General features: G+C 37.4%; 1 protein-coding gene across 5 annotated transcripts in view; it reads right to left on the bottom strand.

The window, feature by feature from the left end:
• Positions 1–1,276: 1,276 nt before the first annotated feature.
• The window catches only part of MAP3K7 (mitogen-activated protein kinase kinase kinase 7), a 111,060-nt gene continuing 100,595 nt past the window's right edge, over positions 1,277–11,741 (bottom strand). For all 5 annotated transcript variants that reach the window (XM_019520198.1, XM_019520199.1, XM_019520200.1 and 2 more), the window contains 3 exons: positions 7,579–7,640; positions 6,894–7,009; positions 1,277–4,439 (listed from right to left, as the gene is read on the bottom strand). In XM_019520198.1, coding sequence (XP_019375743.1) covers positions 4,259–4,439; positions 6,894–7,009; positions 7,579–7,640 — 359 coding nt within the window. In that variant the 3' untranslated portion in view covers positions 1,277–4,258. The remainder of the gene's footprint in view (positions 4,440–6,893; positions 7,010–7,578; positions 7,641–11,741) is intronic.

The raw sequence follows: 11,741 nt of genomic DNA, 5'->3' as shown, positions 1-11,741 counted from the left end.
TAAAAATCCACATAATATTTCTATGATACCTACCTTAGCAGGATTCTCCTCTCAGCCGTACAGTGCAGCGCAGTCACCCCAGCAGTTGAACGTTTGCCCCCTACTGCTTTTATTGCTATGTTTTTAGTAGGTTTGAACAGGGCACCACAAATATCTGGACTGGACAGGGCAGTCCCCTGGCTTTAGGAGAGATCTGGGGTAGGCATAGCAGCTGTTTATAGATGTTACATTTTTCTAGGTTTAATCCAGAGTACTGTATGCACATGGACACCTGTAGTCTGAATTAAGATTGGCTCCAGTCCGAACTAGGCCATTTAAACAGTATTAACCAATATGTATATGCAGCGCTGATTTTAGGGAAAAAAAACTTTAGGAACTCATCATATAAGCATTGCAAATATCAATCCCTGCAAAGGAAACTCAGTTGAGTTTCTGCAACACCACACAGGCTATCAGGCACAAAGTAACACCTTTACGAAGTCAAACGTGCCAATGACAGCCTGGGGTCCTGTCCAAGCATGCAGGCTACTGGTCTGTGAAGAAAGGGGAAAGCCCCCTTGCCCTCTCCCCCCAACACATTGGCTGAGATGGTCATCAACACTGAGGTCAAGTGCATCTGTTATGGCTTTTGGAACAGCACTTTATCTAACTCTCAGTAGGTTCATAACAATGTAGCAGTGCTTTAACAGGCTTATTATTGCCTCCTAATTACGTCCAACCATAAGCCCATACATAGAGGCTGCAAATTGGGTCTATTAAGGGGCTGATGGTCAATGATCATCTATTAACCCTTAATTCAAATTGAAATTTGATTCAAACTGTGTAATTCAAATCAGCTGACATGGATTAGAAAGTGGTGAGCACATGTACAAATGGCCTGTGTTACCCAAAGAGATGATTTTCATTGGATTTACTGAAGACTATCTACATAACTCTGCTGAAGCTTCTTACAAAGGGAAGGAAAGGAGTGTGATAGGAACAGAACAAGGTAAATATCGATGAAACAGGATCGTTAAGGGAAGATTCAATGGTGAAGAATAGGGAGCATGAATATTGAAGGCACAAGGTTCTTTGTTTCCTGATATGCAGCTTACAGGAACTGCCTGTCCACAGCTGTACCTCTGTATGCCACCAAGGGGACAGCAAGAACACAAGCAATTTCTTTTGATGGTAAGAACAATTGCTCAAAAGCCATCTCCTACCCTGAGGGGGGCGGAGAGGGGAATTCCTTCACAGATCTGGGATGCCCTGGCAAGTGTCAGGGTATTACAACTTTGTTGAAATCTCTCACTTTTATTAATTATATTCCTGGTAGTGTAATACACCCCTGTAGCAGAAAGCCACACTGCTCATTCCTAGATCATATGAAATCATTCACCATTTTATGTACAGGTTTTGAATTACAATCTTCAACTTTTCATCAAAAAACAAAAACAAAAATAAAGCCTAAAACAAAAGCATTTTTGGTAGAACAGCACAGTATACAGAAGCATACTTTCATTACACAATATTTTACACAAAACATTAACCAAAAGCAGAGCCTGTTACTGTTTTGAGAATGAAAAGGCAGTGCCTGGACAAAACTAGATGTTTCACCTCCATGATCAGAGGAGTAGCTTTAACTGAATAGAAGAGGACCTGAAATAGTTCCTGAACACTCCAAAATAGTTTAAGCAGAAAGATAAAAGTACATTTGTAAACAACTTCAAAACAAGAGCTTTTGAAAATGCTAAAGTCACTCAATGGTAAACTGCTAATTCTGCTTAGCTAAGATTGCCATTAGAAAGTCCATCAGATTTTCTACGATGGGTGTATATGCATCTTGCTCACAGAGAAAACGTCACTAACAAAGTAGGGTAAATAGTTTCAATTTTTGGTGGAATTTGAAGAGGAAGGGCTGAAAAGCAGATATTCCCTTCTGTAAATTAGTTAGACTGGCAATACAATCTAAATATTTAACAGAGCTGAATTCCACAGTGTACAGTAAATGTACAGTATTCATGATCCAAGACCCTTTTTAAATGTAAACTTAAGAAGTTATAAGCAACTGTAAAATTAGACTTTCATATTATGTACCCTTAAATGATGTTAGCATTGCTTTCACTTCCATTAATCTAACTTTGCCATAAAGTGACTTTGCACATGAAGTATTAGTACTGTTGTTTGTTTTTTTTTTAACATATTATGACACAGCAAAACCCCAGTAACTGTCCTGGGAAACAATTTTCCTTTTCTAATTATTAACCATGCATGTGAAGTCAACCATTAGTATTTATGCTGCTCTACTTCATGCTTAAACACATTAAGAAAGCTGCTGAACACTGACAGTGTCCATTTTGGTAGATGGACAGATGTATGCAAAGAGCAATGCTCTGGATAACTTGTGCTATTCCTAATACTACAGTTATTTTCTTTGCCAATTACATTTTGCTATAAATATGTGTGCCCTTAAGTTGATCCCAATATCAGTTTCAGCTAACTAATGAAATTATCTGCTAAGGTTTCGGGAATGATAACCCTTCTTTTATTTAAATAAAATGAAGGAAGGGCTTTAACTCCCAAACGATTCTCAAATAATAGATTTATTTTGAAGTCAGAATGAAGCCATTCAGTAAATTATCTTTCATCCTTGATATTTTTAATTACTCACACAGTAATATCAAAGGTTATCAGATAGAAGAGGGGAAGAGGAAAATTGCAAGGTTTTTTACTACTACTATCCTGTTAAGTTCATCTAACGGTCAGGCCCTTGCAATAATTACTCATTTGAAATAAAGCACAATGATTAAATAATCAAATGTTTATCTCATCTCTGGTATTTTGAGGACACAACATCTAAATTTTCATTTTCTATTTTCTCATTACAAAATATTAATGCTACTAAAAACCACCAACAGCTTATTTAAGAAATAAGTTATGACTATTAAAAAAATCCTCATTTTTCTACCAGGTGAAATAATCCAAATAAGCATTTTTTACTGTAAACAGTCGTTATTTCTGCCAACATAATCACGGCTATTAAAGATACTGACCATTTCATGCTTTGAGTTAGTTATATGCAACGCTTCTGTTATTAGTAAGGGCAGCAGGCATTCTATGATGGGCTTGCTTTGAACTGTGATCAAATGACTGGAATAACTAAGATTCCTGATTCAGACCTAAGTAATTTCTCTCATTTTCTTATGCCAGCTTCCTCCATCTGCATTCCTGGCTCCATTACAAGATTTTGTATTTAAAATAAATAAAATTCTCTCAGCAGCCTCCAGTTCCTTACTGGAAACAAACTGATTTACATTTATGGTGAATGCTGCCATATTTTTCAGTGTTTCAAATAGATTGTAAAAAAATATCCCATTAACTATTATAGAGGGAATGATTCTATAACCTTTATGTTCATTTGCTTTCTGAATATCTTTCTGAAAATGATGATAGAGGCACAAAAGTGGTAAGCTTCAACACGCATTTGTATACATTCTGATTGGTTTCTTTTATATGAGACCTTTTTACCCAATGAATCACAATACTTTTTGCTCAGTATGATTAGATAAAACTGCATGCCACCCCCTGCACGTCAATCCCCCACATGAAAGTAAAGAAAATAATCTTTTACTTCAAATATTTTATGAATACAAGATTACAAGAAACATTTCAGTCAAAATGCAGGGTCATCAAGTTCTGAACCAATGCTGGCATCAGTTTGATTAATATTTTCCATCTGAAAAAATGCACCAAGCCTAAAGGTAAAATGTCTCACTAATGCATTGTGAATTATTGGTCAAACAACATCATCTCTGCAGTATGGTACATGTTTAAATCCTGAAAATGACTGTCATTGTAAATTTCCTTGAGATGAGACACAAGAACAAAACCATTCTAAACCAGAAGAGTTTGTGTTTTGCTCTTATCGAGGTAACACCAAAAATTAAAAACAAGATCTTATAATTTAGCAGCCACTTTAACATCTGTTAGGCTAGCCTTCACACAAGGAGCATGCATACAGCCACAGTTCACTGTATTTGCTTTAACTTGAGTGCCGTTGATTAACTCAAGTCAATTTTCTCCCACCTTATTTGATTAACTTGTTGAACTGAATGTCCATCATAGGAAAAGGAAAATTAAATGATGTTTTAAGTGTAGCAGACAAATATAGGCATTCAGAACACACCAAGAAGCTAACACTCATCAGTTGTCAAAATAAGGAATAATAAAAAAACCAGTCTTTTGTGTGCATATTTTTCATCAGAAAGGTCCCAGTGAATCATGATGTGCCTTGCCGCTTTTGTTGCTGATTTCTGATGACCTCTAATTGTTTTTTGCATTGCTGGTAGTATGTTGAAAGACTTTTGTTTTCATCTAACAACTTTTTATGTTCTTGTACCAGACGGGATGTGTTTTGCTGGTCTTTTTCATCCTGGTCCAGTTCTGCTATTAGTTCTTGTCTAAAAATAATAAAAACAACAACAACAACAAAGGATAGCATTAATATGCTATGGAGAAAAAAAACATTCATATCTACTTGCTTATGTGTTTAGCCTCTGCTCTATAATTTTGTTTTAATCAAATTAAAATTTGTATTCGGTTTATCATTATATCTTCATGAAAAACATGAAGTAATATGACAAAATCCTACCAATTTGTAATTTAACATACAGGGGAAATATTTACTCTTAAATCATAGCCACAGTCATTCAAAGCTGCAGAGCATAATCACCTGCTTCTAAAGTCATGCTTTTTATAATGGCTTTAAAATGCAATAGTATAGTGCATCTGTACAAAAGTTACCATAAGTATATTACATATTTAACTATATTTTTAATTTTATTCCAACAAGAAATGAGGCTGTTAAATGTTACAGTGCTAGATAGAAAAAATCATTGTAGCACGAACAAATGCAATCATATAGTAGAAATATTATTATATTCTGGAAAAATTATAAACTAACTCTTGGAATTTTTCACATCTCTCAAAACAGCCAGTTTTCTATTTTAAGCAACTCTCTTGTTAAAATAGTGGAAACAAGAGTCAGGCAGACTATTTTCACAACTGTCATCTCAGTTAATTGATGCAGTAAGCATTCAATATGTTTTCCAGCAACTATTTTTAGAGGAGCAAATAAACACGAACAGTTACTACAAACTGGCTTTACAAAATAGTTTCTCAATAAGCTCACTTGAATGCCATTTTTTTTTCTAATTGCTTATGGTGGGGGGCAAACCTTTTAGCAGGCATGCCACAAATGCCCCATGATGTCCTCAAGTGCCATTCTGGTCACCTTCCCCTGCCTGATCTCCTGCTCTGTTTTCTTCCCCCTGCCCCGTCACTGAGTTCCTCTATCCCTACCCAACGTGCCACATAGACATTGCCTGTAGCACAGGTCCAGGTTGGCCACCCCTGGTTTATGAAGTGATGAAGGACAAATTTGCCAGCAATGTTTAGCAACAAAACGGTAAAGAACAAAGTTAATATGCTAGTTTCTAGTAAACAAAACACAGATGTGCCATAACATCTTATTTGCCTCATCAACAATTAAGACATGGTGTTATTCACACACATATATCATTATATTTTTAAAATGCATATGGATAGTTTTATTATTGGTAAAAGAAAGAAATTTCACTTGTATTAATAAAAATAGAAGAACTGCGTGATCACACTGCCTGGAAATGAAGGGGAACTGAATAAAACTGTACTTTATATATAGGACAAGAAGCATGCAATTAATAACACTCATTTCAAAGCCCACACTTTAAGAATGTGCAGAAACAATACTATTTAACTCTTTCCCCCCATAAATATGTTAATCCCAACACTGCCTAGTTTTAAGTAACAGCCCCAGGGACCAATATATGAGAAATCTTGTCCTCTGATTGCGAATGTGAAAATTAACTGAGTTACCATATTTCTTCCTTTTCTCCAATTGTCAAAGCAGAAGCCTCATTACAGAGTGCTTCTCCTGCTGCCTCCACATAAGTGTCACAGATGCCTCTGGTTTTCTGTGTAGGCCACACCAAAGAAAAACCAAAAGACAATCTGCTCTTTAAGAGGACTGAGAGCCTCACACTTCCTGCCTGCATTTCCTCGGACACTGGATGGCAAGTAGGCCAGTTGCTCACAATTGTACTTCCACCACTTCTTGGTACATGTGACCTTTCACTGATGCTTCCCCATCATCAAGAAATTGTCAGAAGCCAAGAGAGAGGGGAGGCAGAACACAAGGGGATGTATTGCAGGATGCAGCTTTGATCCAGCAATCACTTTGGCTTTTACCAAGCAATGCACTTGAGCACATGCTTAAACTTCAAACATGTGAACAGTCCTACTGACATCACTAAGACTACTCCAGTGTTTAAAGGCAAGCACATGCTTCAGTATTTTTCTGGATTATGGCTTAAATCCATGGGAAAGAAGCCCTGGAGAAGCACGTTGTGATTTCTTAGTATATACAGCATTCAGATGCTAGAGTACAACCCAAAAACAGTTGCCAAAATGTGAAACACCTAGTAATTAACCACTGTGCTAAAATACATTGCCCAAATAAGTACAAATTAAGCCTTAAAAATGTAAATAAACTGCTAGGTCAAGTATTATGTGAACTTAAACTGCACGATGCCTTACAAGGACGTAAAACAAAAGTAAACAGTTTTTACAGGCTGTCATGAATGGATGTGACAAAATTGTGAGATTGAAATCTCTCAACTACTTTTAGTAGCTAACTGCTTTATGTTCAAAAGCTTGAAACATTATTTTTCAAAAAGATCATAAATTTGGGAATGACTAACTTTTCTCTATAAGATGTTACTGCATTAAAAGAATTCAATTGGTTGCAAGGTTTATTGTAGTGGAAAAGGAATCTGAAAGTATGAGGTCAGAAAAGTTCACAATGTTTTACTTACTTTCGCTGCAACAACAATGCGATTTCTGTTTGAACTTTCATATATTCTTGTGCCATTTTACAGTGCTGTTCAAACACAGCCATAGATTCTTTGGAGTTTGGGCATGGTGCTAGAGGCTGAAAATAAATCAGACATGTTAAAAACTAATCAACTGATATCTCAATAAACAGTGTGTTATAAATAATTACAGACATTCTACCAGGGTTCAGAAACTACTAAGCTTTTAAAAATAAGTGTTAAACCATGCCCTGGAAAATCTCAGTGCACTGTTGCCAAAGTTGACTCAGACTGAAAAATCTACATTTATTGCTCTAACACATTCTCTTTCAAGGGATGATGACTAGAGTACTGTTTAACCATCCAGAGCACATAAAGTTTGAATGAGAATACAGCAATTTGAATCTATGACCTCAAACAAATGATTTCTTATTCAGATGGTTAACTGAAGATTTCAATTGGTTTAAAAGATCATATTTCCCTGGACTTGTTTTTAATAGCTTGATCAAATCTGAGTCAAGCAATCTCAGATTGCAGATTTTTTTTAGCCTTGTTCAAAAGTTAGGCCAAAAATAAAAACATACATACATAAGCATAAAAAAATTGCAGTCAGTAACAATATCATCACTTCTAGAATAATTTGAAATGAATTAAAATTTCATAATCTAATAAAGCATATACTTATTACCTGCAACTGATGATCTAGTGTAAGATAGGCCATTGGGATGGAGTTATCTGATCCATTAGTATCTGTAAGAGTACCACCACAGTTATACTTTCAGTTCAGCTAACGGTTCTTTTCTACATTAAGCACACACACAACTGCAATTCCTTGCAAAAATGAAAACATTATTTAACAAAACTATACATCAGTAAGGAGACAGATGCATGGAAATATTGCTGTACATACCCTAACATGTAGTCCCCCACCCCAGTGCAGTTAAATGAATCTTCAATCTTAGAACAGCACATGGAAACAAAAAGTTTTACATTATTTTTATACATTTATAGGTCATAGTTATGCAACTCAGTTCTATGCAGCTTTTTGCATTTTCAGCCAATCTAGTCAGCCAGCCCATCTGATGAATTCAAATGAAGACTACATGAACCCGGTCTGACAAAAAACAAGCATAAGTCTTTTGCTCAGTTATAGAATGAATTCTCTTACAATATTTGGCAAGTTGCTTCTTTAACAACCTCTACTTTTTGGTGGGTGGTAGCCTGGGACCCAAAAATCTTGCTGAAGGGCCTGGTTGCCCTTTCCCAACCCTGCAGAACTATGAGACTTCTCGATGACTTCAGCTCCAGAGCAACTACATATTTCTGAAATTTAAGATTTTTTTGTTTCCAGGAGCACAGTATTTGAAGAATACAGGACCGTTACTAAGTCTTAAGAAATAGAAATAGTAGAATTACATAGAGAAACCACTGGTTCACCTCTGTGTTACTATCAGAAGAGCATACGTTAAGAGGTATGCAAAAGAGGCTCAACCATGCCCCATAAGCAGTTCCTGTAGAATAGTTGTAGAAAAGAAACTAAGGGATTGTGCCTCCAGGGTGGATTTGATTCAAATCATATATATTTAAATCATTACTTAAATCATTGGTCAGGAAACCCTAATTTAATAATGGTTTTTGACAAAAAGTGCATTCTTGTTGTCTGATATAACCGTCATACATATTATTCACAACTCAGGGATAGATGTAGGTTTCATTTTTGGAAGGTACACACTATACATTTCAAAGCAGTGATTTATTTTGATATTTTTCAGATTAATTTTGCAGCTATGTCAGAAAACTAAATTATTATTTGGTTATTTTATTTACCAAACCTAATTGAAGCGGATACTTGCAAAGTAGTTCACCTCTCAATGATCTCTAATTCACTAGATTAATCATGGATATTTGGGGCATATTTTTACTATGCTGTATTACAAGGACAATAAAAACAGTCACCAAAAACAACAAATATTTAAAAATTGTTTTATTTCACTAAAACAAGCTTATGTATTTCTGATATTTTTCTTCAACAACATGTATAATTGTTTTAACAAAACAAGAATATGCATTTTTGAATTTTCAATTATTGCCATGATCGGTTTTGCCTTCTACCATACCATGCCCTTGCTAGATCTCAAATCAATGGAGAGGCTATACCCAAAAATTTATCCCTCAAGACTTCTGGACTATTCTGCTCAAAATGTTTCTCTCTTGCTTCTACTGCCCCTCCCTCCTTGCATTTATCTCCAGACTCCTCCTCCTTGTCCAGATTTACTCCACACACAACAATCGTTTATTCATTTAACTTTAAACTTTGCACTTTTAGAGAGAGGTAAGGGCTTGATTCTGTGTACATAACCTTGAAAAGAGACAATACGGCTGATGGGTAGGTAATCAGGTAACTTATTTCTCATCTCCATATACTGCTGTTAGCAAGGATATTATCTCTGGAAACACAAATCCACAGTTTGATTACTGAAACTAAGCATCACAGAGATGCTTCATGGGACCCTCTAGACTGAGCACTGAGTCTCATTGGGTCGAGTGGTTTTCTTTAATCTTTACTAATCTACAGAGAAGCCTCTAGGAACCCCATAAGATTGGACCTCTAATATAGTCCATGTCCTGTTGTGACCTATTTATAAAACTTTTCTAAAAAGGTTACATAAATATACGGTCTCAAATAGTATATAATTAAAAGTTATAATCACTATTCTATGACATCTTTGAGCTTCAACATATTTTAAATTAAACGTATCTTTATATAGGTTTATTTTTAAAAATCATCTTAAAATCCGATTGAAAAAAATTCTGGGTATTTTTTTATTTTAAAAAATTGTTTATTTTTATTCACCTGGCTTGCTTCTCAGAGACAATGCTATATCTAAGAAAAAATTCCAAAAGGAAAATGAAATAGGAAGGTGGAAATGGAGACAGGAATGTGAAGTGTCTGTTAGAAAAAGAGACTGGAAAGTTGTGGAGAGGAGCCTATCAAGATTCAGGGAGTCAATTACCAAAAAATTTAAACTAGTGTAATCCAATATTCTGTGGGAAAATTCTCCTCTACAGATAGGTGATCTCCATACATAACGTTATTACAAAACTGAAACTGCAAATTTGTTCATTTGGGTCACAAACACATCAATACATACAAAATTATCTTAAGCATGTGCGATTATTCTGAGAATTTCAGTTTGAGTCATCAAATATACTATGTAATAGATTCATCCTCTTTACTCCTATTGTTACTGTAGAGGGCAGGAATTTGAACCAGCTCAAAGCAGGAACTCTGCGATGAGCAACGAGAGATCATAATTCAAGGCAGTGTACCATACTACTGGAAGACCAGTGCGCCTCAAAACACAATAATGTGTTCTTGTCTGTATAGCAATAATGGCATATCTCTGAGGGATGTCTGGGAGATCCCTTTGTTGCTGTATTCAAGTAGTGATCTTTCTATGATTTGTTTTGAATTTGTCCAATATCCTTGTTGTTTTGTTTTAGTATGGAGGTTGTGTACCTAGAGTGTGCGCTTGCCCCAGTGTCAAAAGGAATTAAACAAGCTTCCTTGCTGAGATACAGGACCTCCACTTAACCCAGGAGTTGCACATTTCCACCAGGGGAATTCCCCTGCTGGACCTGGTCCTGGCCACAGGCAATGACCTGGTGAGGGGACTTCAGGTTCTTGACCACCTGGGCGACAGTGATCATCGCCTGCTGGAATTCACCATCCAGCACAGGGTGTCAAGGGCTTGCAGCAAGGCAGTAGCTGTTGACTTCAGGAGGACCAACTTCAGTGAGTTGAGGAGATTGGTAGGAGAGGCACTGGGGTCCTGGAGAGTAGGGGAACTGGGTGCCCAAGACGAGTGGTCATTCCTTAAGGAGACGATACTCAGAGCCCAAGGGGTGACAATCCCAATGAGAATCAAAGGGGGCAAGAGTGCTCAAAAGGCCCCCTGGCTCACCAAAGGCATTCAGGAATGTCTATTGCCAAAAAGGAGGCATACACCCAGTGGAAGGGAGGGGCTATCACCAAAGAGGAGTATATCTCCATCACTTGGGTCTGTAGGGGGGCTGTTAGGAAAGCTAAGGCAGATACGGAACTAGGGCTAGCATTAAGGATCAAGGACAACAAAAAGTCCTTTTTTAAATACACAGGGAGTATGAAGAAGGCACCGGGTAATGTGGGGCCCCTGTACGATACGCTAGGCAATCTGGTGGTTGCGCCAGAGAAAAAAGCAGACCACATTAACAATTTCTTTGCCTCCATTTTTTTGTGCAGGGACCAGGACTCCCACACCGAAATTTGGGATGGACTCACGAGAGACTCCGCCAGGCCTAAGGTCAGGGAGGACTGAGTTAGAGAACTTCTGGAGGGGCTGAACATGTTCAAATCAGCAGGTCCAGATGCTCTCCAACCTAGGGTGTTGAGGGAATTGGCAGGGGTTATTGCGGGACCCCTGGCATGGCTTTACGAGCACTCGTGTTGCTCTGACCAGTTGCCGGACGACTGGAAGAAGGCCAACGTGGTCCCCATCTTCAAAAAAGGGAGGAGGGAGGACCTGGGCAACTATAGGCCCTTTAGTCTTACTTCGATCCCGGGGAAGCTCTTTGAGAAAATTATCAAGTAGCACATCTGTGAAGGGCCAGCAGTGGGGACGATGCTCAGGGGCAACCAGCATGATTTCATTAGGGGCAGGTCCTGTCAGACCAACCTGATTGCCTTCTACAATCAGATCACAAAATCACTGGACGCAGGTGTCACGGTCGATGTAGTTTTTCTGGACTTCAGGAAGGCCTTTGACATCTCAAGCTGAGATGCAGGACCTCCACTTGATTCAGGAGGTGCAC

Source organism: Gavialis gangeticus, unplaced genomic scaffold (genome assembly GCF_001723915.1).
Source record: "Gavialis gangeticus isolate Ggan-Ray unplaced genomic scaffold, GavGan_comp1, whole genome shotgun sequence".
Taxonomy (NCBI): domain Eukaryota; kingdom Metazoa; phylum Chordata; order Crocodylia; family Gavialidae; genus Gavialis; species Gavialis gangeticus.
The sequence above is the reverse complement of the archived record's forward strand: the minus strand, read 5'-3'. Positions and strand labels throughout refer to the sequence as shown.